Source organism: Populus euphratica, unplaced genomic scaffold (assembly GCF_000495115.2).
Source record: "Populus euphratica unplaced genomic scaffold, PopEup_1.0 scaffold4.1, whole genome shotgun sequence".
Lineage (NCBI taxonomy): Eukaryota > Viridiplantae > Streptophyta > Magnoliopsida > Malpighiales > Salicaceae > Populus > Populus euphratica.
Window position 1 is genome coordinate 1,614,767 of NW_011499859.1, and position 12,941 is coordinate 1,627,707.

General features: G+C 32.4%; 3 protein-coding genes across 5 annotated transcripts; 1 reads left to right on the forward strand and 2 right to left on the reverse strand.

Annotated features, from left to right (window-relative positions):
• The first annotated feature begins 315 nt into the window (after nucleotides 1-315).
• LOC105124306 (uncharacterized) lies at nucleotides 316-2,742 on the forward strand. 3 transcript variants are annotated; one of them, XM_011024271.1, is made up of 7 exons: nucleotides 316-691; nucleotides 762-946; nucleotides 1,068-1,170; nucleotides 1,518-1,634; nucleotides 1,715-1,885; nucleotides 2,185-2,308; nucleotides 2,647-2,742. In XM_011024271.1, exons 1-7 carry the CDS (start codon nucleotides 404-406, stop codon nucleotides 2,676-2,678), a joined length of 1,020 nt encoding a protein of 339 aa, XP_011022573.1. In that variant the 5' UTR covers nucleotides 316-403; the 3' UTR covers nucleotides 2,679-2,742. The 3 variants fall into 3 exon arrangements, with proteins under 3 accessions (XP_011022573.1, XP_011022571.1, XP_011022572.1); XM_011024269.1 differs by lacking the exon at nucleotides 2,647-2,742 and adding an exon at nucleotides 2,386-2,599 and having other exon boundaries at nucleotides 317-691; XM_011024270.1 differs by lacking the exon at nucleotides 2,647-2,742 and adding an exon at nucleotides 2,386-2,599 and having other exon boundaries at nucleotides 318-673.
• On the reverse strand, nucleotides 2,685-3,834 carry LOC105124305 (uncharacterized). The gene is made up of 3 exons (XM_011024268.1): nucleotides 3,317-3,834; nucleotides 2,986-3,118; nucleotides 2,685-2,891 (listed from the first exon to the last, which is right to left on the reverse strand). Exons 1-3 carry the CDS (start codon nucleotides 3,481-3,483, stop codon nucleotides 2,835-2,837), a joined length of 357 nt encoding a protein of 118 aa, XP_011022570.1. The 5' UTR covers nucleotides 3,484-3,834; the 3' UTR covers nucleotides 2,685-2,834.
• A 4,110-nt stretch (nucleotides 3,835-7,944) lies between these two features.
• LOC105124307 (uncharacterized protein At5g41620) lies at nucleotides 7,945-12,264 on the reverse strand. The gene is given in 4 exon segments (XM_011024273.1): nucleotides 7,945-9,675; nucleotides 10,383-10,508; nucleotides 11,352-11,441; nucleotides 11,443-12,264. Coding segments are annotated over 4 exon segments (2,085 nt in total). The 5' UTR covers nucleotides 11,803-12,264; the 3' UTR covers nucleotides 7,945-8,166.
• Between the last annotated feature and the right edge of the window lie 677 nt (nucleotides 12,265-12,941).

Sequence of the window (12,941 nt, forward strand, 5' to 3'; positions counted from 1 at the left end):
AAAAAAAGATTAAAACAGGGGATTGCGCTTGCTGGGCTTCGTCTAAACCATGCCTTCCAAATTGGATATTGGATGAGTCATCTTCGTCGTTTAACCAAATCATTTACTAGAATCTTTTTTGTCCCCTCAGAAATCTCAATTGTATTTAAATCCAAAATGATAATATGAGAAAGAAATTAAGTAATCAACCAATCACGGGAAAACAGAACATGTTCATCCTTTCCAAATTTCAAGTAGTGGTAACGGTCATTTCAATTTATTTCGAGGGAAAGTGTGACTGATTGCTACTTTGGTATAAAACAATAATATGCATGCTCACATGTGAAGATAATAGAAGCGATAAGATACCCTTTATCACAAAGTTTAGCCACATGTAAGTTGCCTACTACGGGAGAGCTCTAACATGGGAGAAAAAATGTTAGAGATGCTAGAAATTGGACCCTGTGATAATCCCTACCAGATGGGATTCTTAACAGGGCAGAGGTTTTCTAAAAAGATTAGAAGCAGGTTATCTACCGACCTCGTTCTTCAAAATCAGCTCCTTCCTTTTGCTAAAACACCAGAATCACAGGCACTGATTAAAGCACTCACCATTAACAACCAAAAGAAATTTCCAAAATACTGGGATGAGCTATTAGGGACTGCAGAAGGAAGTGGAGTGCCAGTTCTTTATGTAATGATCATCATTCAGGTTTATCAGAGCTGTATTATATTAGCACCTAATATAAAATTAGTCAATAATTGTTCATGTATGTATGCAGATGATATTAATCAACTTCAGAAAGGAGATTCTTCCGTTTCTTCCAAAGAGCACTGCGGCAAATTCAAATGTAGACACCAGCCTTTACAACACGCCGGATGACTGTTCAGATGTTCTTGTTGTTAGTGATTCTATGGCCATTGCAGCACATAATGAAGATGCAAATGTTGCCCTAATTGGCCACACGTAAGCTTTTAATTCTAGTATATCCTAGGTCTTTCTAGGACTAAATCCATTTTATTCAATTCCAGAGTTTCCTTTTCTTTTATTCTTTTTATCGCGCGACATTTTCGTGTGGGGTTTGCAGGTATATAATCAAGGCAACTTTGCCAAATGGGTTATCCTTTGTTGGCTACACATATGCAGGAGAGCTTCCAAGCTGTGCGTTTGGGTTCAACAGCAATGGACTGGTATGTTTTTTCACCCATCAAGATCCTATCGGGGGCCACTTCCCTGATTTTGGCTGCGTAAATATGCGCAGCCGACAGAGGAATGGAACCCTTCTACGCTCTAAAGGGCACCAAGGCTTAAGACCTCACACGTTGGACACCGTTGGTCAAAATTAGAATGATCAGATAATAGTAACTAGAGAATGAACTGGCCTACCAAAAATCTAACACCAGAAGAGAGTTACCCTGGAACTTCATGCAGCAAACTCCAGCTCACCCTGGTGTTTTAGCTATATTTGATTTGTTAGTACACTTTATTATACTTAAACATGAAAATCTAAACTGCAACCATCGTGTCATCTTCTTAGGCATTTACGCTAAACTCAGTGCCCCCATCTGAAGCTGAGATTGTCGCTGGTGGGATTGGACGGAATTTCATCTCACGAGACCTCCTGGAAGCAACAAGCATCGATGATGCGTTGAGTGTAAGATCTAGTAGTCTTGGGTTTTTCATCATGTTGAGATTAGTTACTTGAGGTATTTGACAGCCCTGCTTTCTTTCCAGAAAATACAATCTTCAGAAGTTTCTGTAGGGCACAGTTATAATCTTATTAACATAGGAACTCGGAGGATTTTGAATGTTGAGACCGCATCTAGGAATCGAGTTTCTGTTCATGAAGTTGGGGCAACACCATTCTTCCATGCAAACATGTATCTCCACCTTCAAGTTGAGCAGGTAAAATAAACGCAACAAATACACTCTGACGAAACAAGAAGTTGAATTAGAGAGCCTTGCTCTTCCCTTGTTACTAGGCCACTTCTACCGCACGGTATCAGCCATAGCATAGCCTAAAACAATACTGTCAATCATATACTTTCCCCAAACACTATTTTTGATGTGGTAAATCTCAAATGGTTTAAAATTTGCATGGAAACATGGTGTGACTTCTACCCTTAAAGGCAATCTTATCAGATAAAAAAAACAGCAATCAATTTCACCAAGTAAAATTATGGATTTGATGCAATTTTGCTAAGGTCGAAGATGATAACTCGAAGAGCAGGCAAGAAAGAGCAGCTGTGCTACCGAAAAGATCAAGAGATGATTTCCTGTCACTTCTTGGGGACACGGATCATAAAAGATACCCAATTTACATGACAGGTATTGAAGGAAAAAAAAAAATACAACCCTTTCTCTTCTTCAGTAATTTTTACTGACCATACTGGCTGTATTTTCAGGTCCAACACTATACACTCTATGCACAGCTATGATTGATCTGGACGACAAAACACTATCAATTATTGAAGGAAATCCAAAGAACGGAAAAGTTGCCTACATTTTCTCCACGTCCTCAAAAGAGCTAAGTCACAGAAAGATCAACCAGTATTACTGAAGTTGATGTAGAAATCACTTGAATCTGAAGATCTTATGCAGTAATTTTCACCCAGAGCCCCCTCTTCTTCAGTAATTTTTACTTGCCATATTGGCCGTATTTTCAGGTCCAACACTGTACACTCGATGCACAGTATGATTGATCTGGACGAAAAAACACTATCAATTATTGAAGGAAATCCAAAGAATGGAAAAGTTGCCTACATTTTCTCCATGTCCTCAAACGAGTTCACGTCACAGAAAGATCAACCAGTATTACTGAAATTGATATAGAAATCACTTGTCTCCGAAGCTTTTATGCAGGTTCATAGAGGCCCAACATGTGGCCATCTATACACCGCATTGCAGCAACCTGATCAAAAGCAATTTGTACAAGATCTTAAAGCCCTTTATAACAAGACCCAAAAAAATATTTTAAATATGCCTACTGACGTTGAGGTGATTACCTTTCCATGGATTTCATACTTGATGGAGCCATCTAATTCAGCACCTAAGGCCATGAGTTTTGTCACTGTCGTGTTAATGTCAGTTACCGTGAATGACAGCAAAGAAGAATACCCTTTCTGCATAGGATGATTGCTGTAAAAACAGGGTTAGAAGCTTGCACCAATTAGAGCTGAAAGCAACCCAGATGAAAAAACCAACGAAGAGTGCATACATTTACGGTGAAAATCTTCCATCAAACAGATATCAAAGTGTGTATGCTTCTTGTAGACATTTCATCAAACAGATATAAGGCAAAATAAAAAAGAAAAACATATGAGAAATGGTTCTCACTTGTGGGATTGCATGAGAGCTAGCTTAAGAGATCCAGATTGAAGTTCAGCCCAACGAAGAGTGCATACATTTACGGTGAAATCCAGTCCTTCAGAGTAGAAACGAGCTGCTTTTGGCACGTCCTTGTGAAGCTGTAGTATCCACCTAAAAGAGGCCGCCCCTGCCATCTCTCTGTGTGGCTAATCTTGTGTAAAGGGAAGCAGAAAAGAGGAGAAGAAAGGGAATTAGAGAGAGAATCAGGGTGCTGATGCATGCGAGAGAGCAAATGGGGAAAACAGAGGAACCACGCCACCATGAAACGCTTCAGAGCTAACTGGTTACCTCCTCCATAGTCTATAGTCAAGAATATAAGCCAGAGACCAGGCCCACAAAAAAGCCTAATTGCCATTTTGTCTTAGAGTCCAATTGGGCCTTTGTAGATTATAAGCCTGAAAGATTGAGAAAGAATGATAGTAAATTTACTGTCCCTGTATATGTATATCGGGCGGGGGATAAAAAAAAAAGGAAAAAGGAAAAACAAATGTCATTGTTTTTGTGCATTTATTTACAGAAATTGCACATACGTGGCTGCTCGGCTTGGTGCTGGATTGAGTCATGTTCATGTTGTCTGAAACTATTTTATTAGATTACAAGTGTCAATACAACTACTCCCCAATGAATATGCATTTTTTTTGCCGCAATAAACTACGGGTTAGATTATTATTGTTTTCAATTAAAAAAAATATAAAGGTATCAAAACATAAAAAAAAAAAAAAGTAATGTATAATAGGTGAAATATTTTTTAAATATTGAAATAGTAATATATTAAAACGATGACATACTAGATCAACTTAAATCAATTTTATTTAATCCGTGAGACTCGCAATCCAAAACATGAGCTTGTGATAGAACCATGAAATCTAAATCAAAACCAATTAGAAAATTCAATTCTACATTACAGCCTAAACCAAATTGTTTAAAAAAAAAGGATGCTCAAGCAGCTAGTGTTTTTAAAGAAAAAGAAAAAAAATTCAAGATTTGATTCATTGACTTAACTAGATCCGTTAAAATAAAATAATTTAATAGTATCATTAAAAACAATAAACAATAAATAAAAGACTTGAGATAACCTAGTTTATTTTTAAAATTAGTAAAAAAATTTACAGAAAGCAAAAAAAAAAAAAGAAGCCTAATGTCCAAACAAATCAAATTTTGAAGTATGAAACTAAAAAAACACAAGTTTTAAAAAAGAAATAATTTTTTGTCTTGCGTTACACTATAAGTCAAATATATTTTTCCTAACCTTTAGAAAATATAAGAAAAAAAGGAAACGATGAAAAAATAGATGATATATTTTTTAAAAACAAATATTGAGTAATTAATTTAATTTAATTAAAAAAAATTAAAAAAAAAGGTTAAATCTAACAAAGAATAAGAAACAAAGGGACTCAAGATCATCAGAGTTATCTTTAAAATAAGTTAGAAATCCTAAATATAGAAAAATTATGAAGTCTAGTATCAAATTACATCAAATGCAAAAAAATAAAATTGAAAAGCACAAGTATAACAAAGGAAAAACAAAAAATTCAAATGAATTCAAAAGAATCTCATAAATTTGGATTAATCTCTCGAAATCATAATCTGTTAAATCTTAGAATTAGAATCAATAAAGAAGTTTAATATAATGTTAAAGAATAAAATCAAAAAAATATCAATCTAAAAAATTTGTCAATGTAAAAAAAAATCAATAAAAAGAATAAGAATAAAAGTCTAATATATAAATATTTTAAAGGATGATGAAATTGTAAAAAATAAAATAAAAATTATTTCAAATAAAATAAATAACAATCAAAAAAATAAAATAAAAAAAATTAATTTCATGAATTAATTCAATTAAAAAAATAATAACTAAAAAAACATTGATTAAATCTTTAGAAAAATAAATTGAAGGGTTGCTACGAGACATTGCAAGATTCAACATGAAAACCAAGAAAATTAAAATAAAAAAAGAAATGCAAAAAAATACTCGACCTCCATCAAACTAGAGGGAATTTCAATGCATGCATCATCCAAGAAAATAGGCTCCACCATGAAAACCAAAAAAACCAAGGAAATCTATTTTTCTTTGTTGTGAAACACTACATATGCCACTTAAAGATGATAGAGTGGCTCACTCGCTAATATATTTCATACATCACTATTTATTTTTTATTAATTAAGTTGAAAATTACCCTTGAAATCATATGAATATTAAAAAAAAAAACCTACATGAAAATGACTAATATATTATTAAATCCAAGCCTAATAACTTTTTATTGCAAAGGAAATATATTATTTATATTATACACAGTAAAAAAAAAATTCAGAAAACCATGAGACAAAGGTTTTTTTTTTTAAGGATAACTAAGTAATTTAACCATATAAAAATTTTTAAAAAGATCGAGCTACCCTTTACAAATTCTAGAATGACAAATAAACCCTGTGAAAATAATCTTTTATTCTATAAGGCCACTTCATTTATTTTTTATTTGTGAGGGGAAAAAACTATCTTACTATTATAATCCATAATGAATCACAACATATACACAATGTTTTGCTTACACCATTTAGGTTATTATAATTTTCTTTTTAAAAAAATTTCATTCCTCTCATTTTCATTCATCCCTCTTATTTTCTGTCAAACATAATGTTTATAGCCTTTTAATTTAGGACTTGATTATTTGTCAGAAATTAGTTATTTTTCCTACAAAATAATGTTCATGAAAAGTAAATTCCTAGAGAGTAGTTTATTTTTAAATATTTAATAATGTCATGAAAAATAAGTTAAAAAATAGTGTTTAGTATTTAACTATGTCATAAAAAATAAGTTAAAAAAAACTTATTAATATATTTTTTCAAGTTTATTAAAAGAAAATAGACTAGAAGTAACAGATGAAAAAATTGAAAAAAAAATTAAAATAATTAATTTTATAAATTACTTCAAATAAATAAATAACAATCAAAAGAATATGGACCAAATTTAACAGATGAAAAAGTTGAAGGATAATGAAATTGAAAAAATAATTCAATTTCATAATCAAATAAATAAATAACAATCAAAAGAATATGGACCAAATTTAACAGATGAAAAAGTTGAAGGATAATGAAATTGAAAAAATAATTCAATTTCATAAATTATTCAAAATAAAAAAATAATAATAAAAAGAATATAAATAAAATTTGACAAATAAAAAAGATGAAAAATAATGAAATTAAAAAAATCAATTCCATAAATTATTTTAAATAAAATAAATAGCAATAAAAAAATAATGATTAAATCTAATAAATATAGAAATCTCAATTAAGGAAAGAATAAGAGAAAGAAAATAACAATCAAAAGAATAAAAATTAAATTTGATATAAAAATCAAATTAAATCAAATTCTAAGGAATGAAATTAAAAAAAAATATAAAGCAACCAAAAAATTAAGGACTAGATTTGATATAATCAATAAATAAAAGGATATTCTTATATTTTTTATGACTTCTAAAAAATATATTTCACTCAAAATAAAAGAAAAATATTTTTATAAAAACTAAGTTAAATTTTTTTGACTGAAAAATATTTCTATTGGTTAACTTTTTAATGGTAAACAAATATGAAAAAAATTGAAAAATACTTTTTTTTAAAAATCACTTTTCATAAAATAAAATAAATAGGGTTTAATTAACGAGTCTGTTAGATGATTCTCTTTAGTTAATTTAGCAATATAAAACCCTTTCATTTAACAACTTTAAGTTTTTTGAAAAAATCTTAGGTGAAAAATCTTACTCACTTCTTAAACATGAAATCAAAATCACGTATATTATTATCAAAACTACTAAAAGACTCTAAATGAAGAGTTGGGGGTTTTTAATTTCAAAAAATTATGCCAAGTATAATGAAAATGTCAAAAAAAAATTAATTGCATAGGTATTATTTTTTAAAAACCTTCTTTGTTTTTTTTTTTAATTTTTTTTTTAAAGATATACTTAGTTAACAAGATCAAGTTAGAACAACCTCAATACAATTTACTTGAAATCTTGAGATAATTAAAAAGTAAGGTTGAGAATTTTTAAGTTTAAATTATTATAGCAAGTTTAGTTGATAATGTCACGAAAAATTTCTAATCGGCAATGACCTAGTTTTATATAATTAACTTTCCAGTTTGAGAAGCTTGCCTATCAACAGTGGACATGCTTCCCACAAACCACCGCTGCCGAGCGGGGGGATGTTTAAACGGCTGATTTCCGAAGCAAATAGACTAAATTCTGGCGGTCATTCAACTTGAATAAGTTTGAATGGAAGGCTAGCCTAGTTTTTTTTTTTTTTAAGGTGATTTAAAAAAAAAATTGACACTATTTTTTTAATTTTCTTTTTATTGGAGTAACATTACGTTGTTTAATAATATAAATAGACTCAAGTATTTTTTTTTTCTTTTGATTTTTTTGTTGGTTTATTTTTTGTTGATTTTTTTTATAAATATTTAAATTGTTAATGTAACCGATGACTACAAGCTTAAATTTTTTATTTTAATTTATTACCTTTTTACATTAAAAATAAATTATTTTACCCACAAAACAATCAGACAACATATCTAGTATTTTCTAATCTATCTAGCTATAAAACAGTACTTTGTAACCGATAGGTTCCTGATTCGCTTTGAAAAAAAATTATAAACATAAGTAAGAGGGAGGGTAAAATTTATGATCCATTAAAAGTGACAGATTATAAAAATATATCCACCTGATATTCACAATCAACAGGTTCCCGATTCTGAAGGTCAGTGCAGCCAATCCCCTTGTTTCCAACAGCACTTCGTAACCAATTAAACTGAGAGTTTTCACCATAATCTAAGAGGAACCTTTGAAGATTTTTAAACGAGAGCGTGAACCCTTCGACCGTGCTTCAAGAAGCTTCGCTTTCAATGTATTTTCCTTCAAGTTTGTTGGCAGTTTTGTAGAAGACTCGGAAATGTCAAGATCTGAGGTAGTGAGTTTTGATATCCACCGTCGAACTGGACTAGCATTCCTCCGAGGTGGGTAGCTGCAAGAAGCCTCGCCAGCATCGTTCTCAAGGTGCAGATTAACAGCTTCTGATGATGAGATATGACTTTTTATCGAGTTATCAATCACATAATTCGAATTTGAGCCATGAATCTCTTCTGGTTTGCTCTTTCTTTCCAGACTGCCACCTTCAGTGGCCTCACAGTTTTCAGACCTCCAGGAAGTATCCACTTCAGTGGGGTGAAGGGGGTTACCTTCACCCGTTTTTACCTCTTCCAGGTCCACCACCTGGGTTTTCTTATTTCCGTTGTATGTCGTAGCCTGGGCCATATGCTCTTCAAATTTAACTTGCAAGTTGGCTGGATTTTGGCCTCTAGTCCTTTCAAGAGATACACGCTTTTTCTTTGTTAGAGCGGATTTGTCCCTTTCTTCAGTATGACCAGCTACAGCTTCATCTTCGTGCAAGTGAAAGTCAGCATTACTTGGTTTGTTAAGCTCAAAACAGTGTGAATCACTGCCTGTTGAATCCTCTTCATCGCCCAGATCTTGTGGAGCACTTACAACCTCATTCAGAGGGACAGATTCCATTGAATTGCGCCGTTCCCTACACTTAAAATTACCCATTCCTTTAGTTTTAAGGAATGTCTCTATTTCAAAACCCAATTTGTCCACTATTGAGTTGTTTTCAGAAAAACCATGTTGTGCTTCTTCTAGCCTCATCTGCATCCGCTCATCAAGCCATGTTTCAGATATATGGAGAATCAAACGATCACCATCATCCCTTCCAACCCAATCCCTGTCAGATTCTTTATTTAGAGCGTGCACTTCCTGTTCATAGTCTTTTATTCCCTTGGCAAACTCATCGCAGAGGTCTTCCAACAACTTTCTAGATTTTCTCTCTCTTTCCATATCTTTCAAAGCATTAGAAAAAGATGATTTCACCTCAGAAAGCTCTCGAGCTAATTTCCTGCGTAGGCTCTCTGATCGTTTCCTTAACTTCCTCTCATCTTCCAGCTCATCCCTAAGAGACTGAATAGCAGCATGCAAACGATCCTGCTCCTTACTCTTCCGAGCTAGTTTATCTTCAGCAATTTGCTTCATTATATCATCTATCTCATGCCGATCTGCTTGCTGATCTCGAAGTAGTTCTTTGATCCTGACACGGGCACGGTCTAGCTCTGTTTTCAATGCTTTTATCAATGACATATTAGAAGCATGCTGTTCTTCAAGGCTCCATATTCTATTCAGTACCTTTAGTAGTTCTGTGGATGTTTTGAGACTATAATGCGACTCACCGATCCTTCCTTTGAAATCCAACGAGCTGGAAGGAGTGACTGCAGGGTTATAAGGTGCCACCTGTATAAGAAAAACATGTTGAATGATGAGGAAGGCATAATGAGGAGTTGTTTCTCTTTACGGAAGTGTCATGGCCAAAAAAAGAAAAGAAAAGAATGATTATGCAGATAAAGGCAAGATGGAAAGTCAAAGAAATAGCATATGCTAAAAGTCAACTGTATATACTGACAAACCTATTTGGAATCAATTACATGTAGAAAAGGCAACAAACTGGTAAATTAGAGGAGAATCACAAGAATATGAATTGAATTTTTGTATCAATGGTTATGCTGCCAACTCCTCCATTCCCTGGCCCCAGCCTCTTTCCACATAGTAGATGAAGAAAAAACAAAAGAAAGAGATTTTATGAAAATGGAACTGATATGTTATCATTCATATAATTCCCAAGATACATATCTATCATTCAAGAGCGGGGGACAGGATGAAACTATAAATTTGCCCATATACTCTAATCAATCGATGCAAAGGAGAAATAAAAATTAGGGGCTCAAGCAAAAACTTTACGCAATTTGAGTAATGTGGTTCAATGCGCTAGCAGCTTGTGCAGGAGTGATAATGGACTCAAGGTTTGATAATTAGTCTTCCTCTTGCTACTCAAAACAACTTTTACTGCCCTACTGGATCCAGAAACCAAAATTTGTTTCACAACAGTATCATAGATCTCTGCGTATTCTCCCGGTGGTTAGTAAATATACTTTGATGCTTACCTCCATGGAACTACCATAACTTGCTGGAGATACAGGTTGTAGAGCACGGTTGCTTCTTTCAATTGATCGATGATGTTGAATAAGAGATGAAGCAATATGTCTCCTCAAACTGCCTGCACTTTCTGGCTGGTTAAGAAATGACATAAAGATTAGCAGCAGAAAAGAACAGTACATTGTAACATATTCTAAATTAGGATCAAGTTAATGCACATCAGGTGGGACGATGGAAAAGGTAACTAACTAAGCCACTCTCAATGGTTGTCATCAACCTCTTAATTCGCAAAGAAAATCACCACTTGACAAGTTATAGAGTCACACAAAATATATAGCACATTAAGGATTCATGAAATATTTAGAGATCTCAAAAGGTTGTCCAAGTTGAATTAAGAAAAAAAAAGTGTTAGATGATTACTGTTGGCTTAGTTAAGGTGAATCACCTAAATAACGAGTGAAATTCTTCACCAAAACATGGCCAATTCATAATTAACCATAGCTGACACTCATTCTGGTAGAAAATATAACAATCGGAGAAAAACAGAGTGAGCAAACCGTCAAAATAAGATAGGAAACAAAGAGTAGCATTGCATTTTATGATATCCTCCCTGTACAAAACCAATCTTTATATATATATATATAAAACTAATCTTTGCATTTTATGATCCAAACTTTGAACAAATCAAAACACACTAAAAACAACAATTTTCATCAATCAAAACGGAATCGAACAATCTATGATCTTTGACAAGAAATTTCAACTAAAAGGAGAGCCTCCATAAACTAATATTTTTCAACCATAACAGAGCCAGCATCAACATAGTTTTCCCGTTACATAAATCAGAATCGAATATAACACCCTAAAATTCAACAACCAATAAACATTAAAAAAAAAAAACCCTAATTAGCCAACAAGAAATGGGAAGAAAAAACAACAACAAGAAGCTATAAAATATTATAAGCTTATGTATAAACCTGATCAGGAGAAGTAGGAGTAGGGTCAGCCAAGAAATGAGAGAGGTCAAGTCCCTTGTCCTTAAGAAAATGATGGCGCTTTTCGTGGCGGGGCGACCAACAAAAACCCCCCGCCACCATTATTAATATGCACGCCCCTGTGCATTTTAGAGAGACTAGGCAAGTAATGGTTAAACTCCCAGAGAGCAGCAGCAAGCTTTCTAGCAGAAACAACAACAGTATTGCTGTTGTTAAAAAGCAGAAGAGGAGGCTCCTCCTGCTCCTCTGGATGACTATTGGTACTAGCGTTGTCAATGATGCTAACATGCGCAGTAGGTGGTAAAGGTTTCCAAAGTCTAACTGGAGTGCAAGAAAAAGGGCCCACTCTTTTCCCTACCAGGACTCCTCTCTTCAACTTTTCCCTCAACCTTTCCTCCTTTTCTGCTTCCCTTTCTCCCCTATTCCCTCTCATTTTCTCTCTCTTTTTTAATTATTATTATTCTCTCTTGGAGCAGTCTTGGTTTCTTAGCTCTTCTTCTCTCATTCTTTTAGGTTTTTTTTTTTTTTTTGTGTTTTGTTGTTGTGGGGTGGGATTTTCTTTCTTTGTAGACTTTGCCGGTCAGTTAATAAGCTTAGGTGGAGATAAAACTTTAGTTCATTTTATGTTGTCGCTTGCTGCTGCGGAGATGCAGTGAGTATTTGGTGATCTCCGTGCACAAAAAGAAGACAAAAGGAGGGCTGATCATGGAAAGAGAGAGAAGTGGGCAAAGTGGTTGGATTCCCTGTCGATGAATTTGGTTGGGTCACCAGCCAATTTATGACTGTTGTAATTAGGGAAAGGGTTGGTATTTTTCTGCTTTTATTTCTCCACTTGATTTTTGGATTTGAATTTTTACTTTCTGTTTTCTAGTTGTGATATGGTACATTCCAGCTCATCAGCAGTTTGGAGAACGAGTTTACTGTATTAATTTTTATGGTTACTGTTTTAAAATATAAATTTTAAAAAAATACTTTTAAGTTTTGAAAAAATATATTTAAAAAAAATATATTTGTTAAAATCTGCTTTGAGATAAATTTTGTATGTAAAATAAAAAAAAATAAATCTTTATAAATAAAAAATAGATTATTTTAGTTTTTATAAAATTAATGTTTGCAATGTAATTATATATGAGGAAAATAGAAATTATCTAATTAGTTAAATAATTTTTTATTTATGATTAAACAAAAATTATCCCAATATCAAATAATTTCTTAATCATCAAGATATCCTTAAACTGGATTGTGTGAAATAAACAAGTTTTTAGAGCATATATTAAAATATAAATTATAGTTTTCAAACTATAATTTTAAAGAAATTTTTTATTATCACTTTGAGATATAAAGTTATTACATGTCTCTTTTATAGATTATATATAATTTTAAAGAAATTTTTTATTATTATTTTGAGATATAAAATTAGTACATGTCTCTTTATATATGTCTTTTTTATATATTATAGATACATGTAATAAGTTTATATCTCAAAGTAATAATAAAGAATCTCTCCCTCTTCCTCTCTCTCTCTTTATATATATAATATATATATATATATATAGAAGACTCAATGGAGTA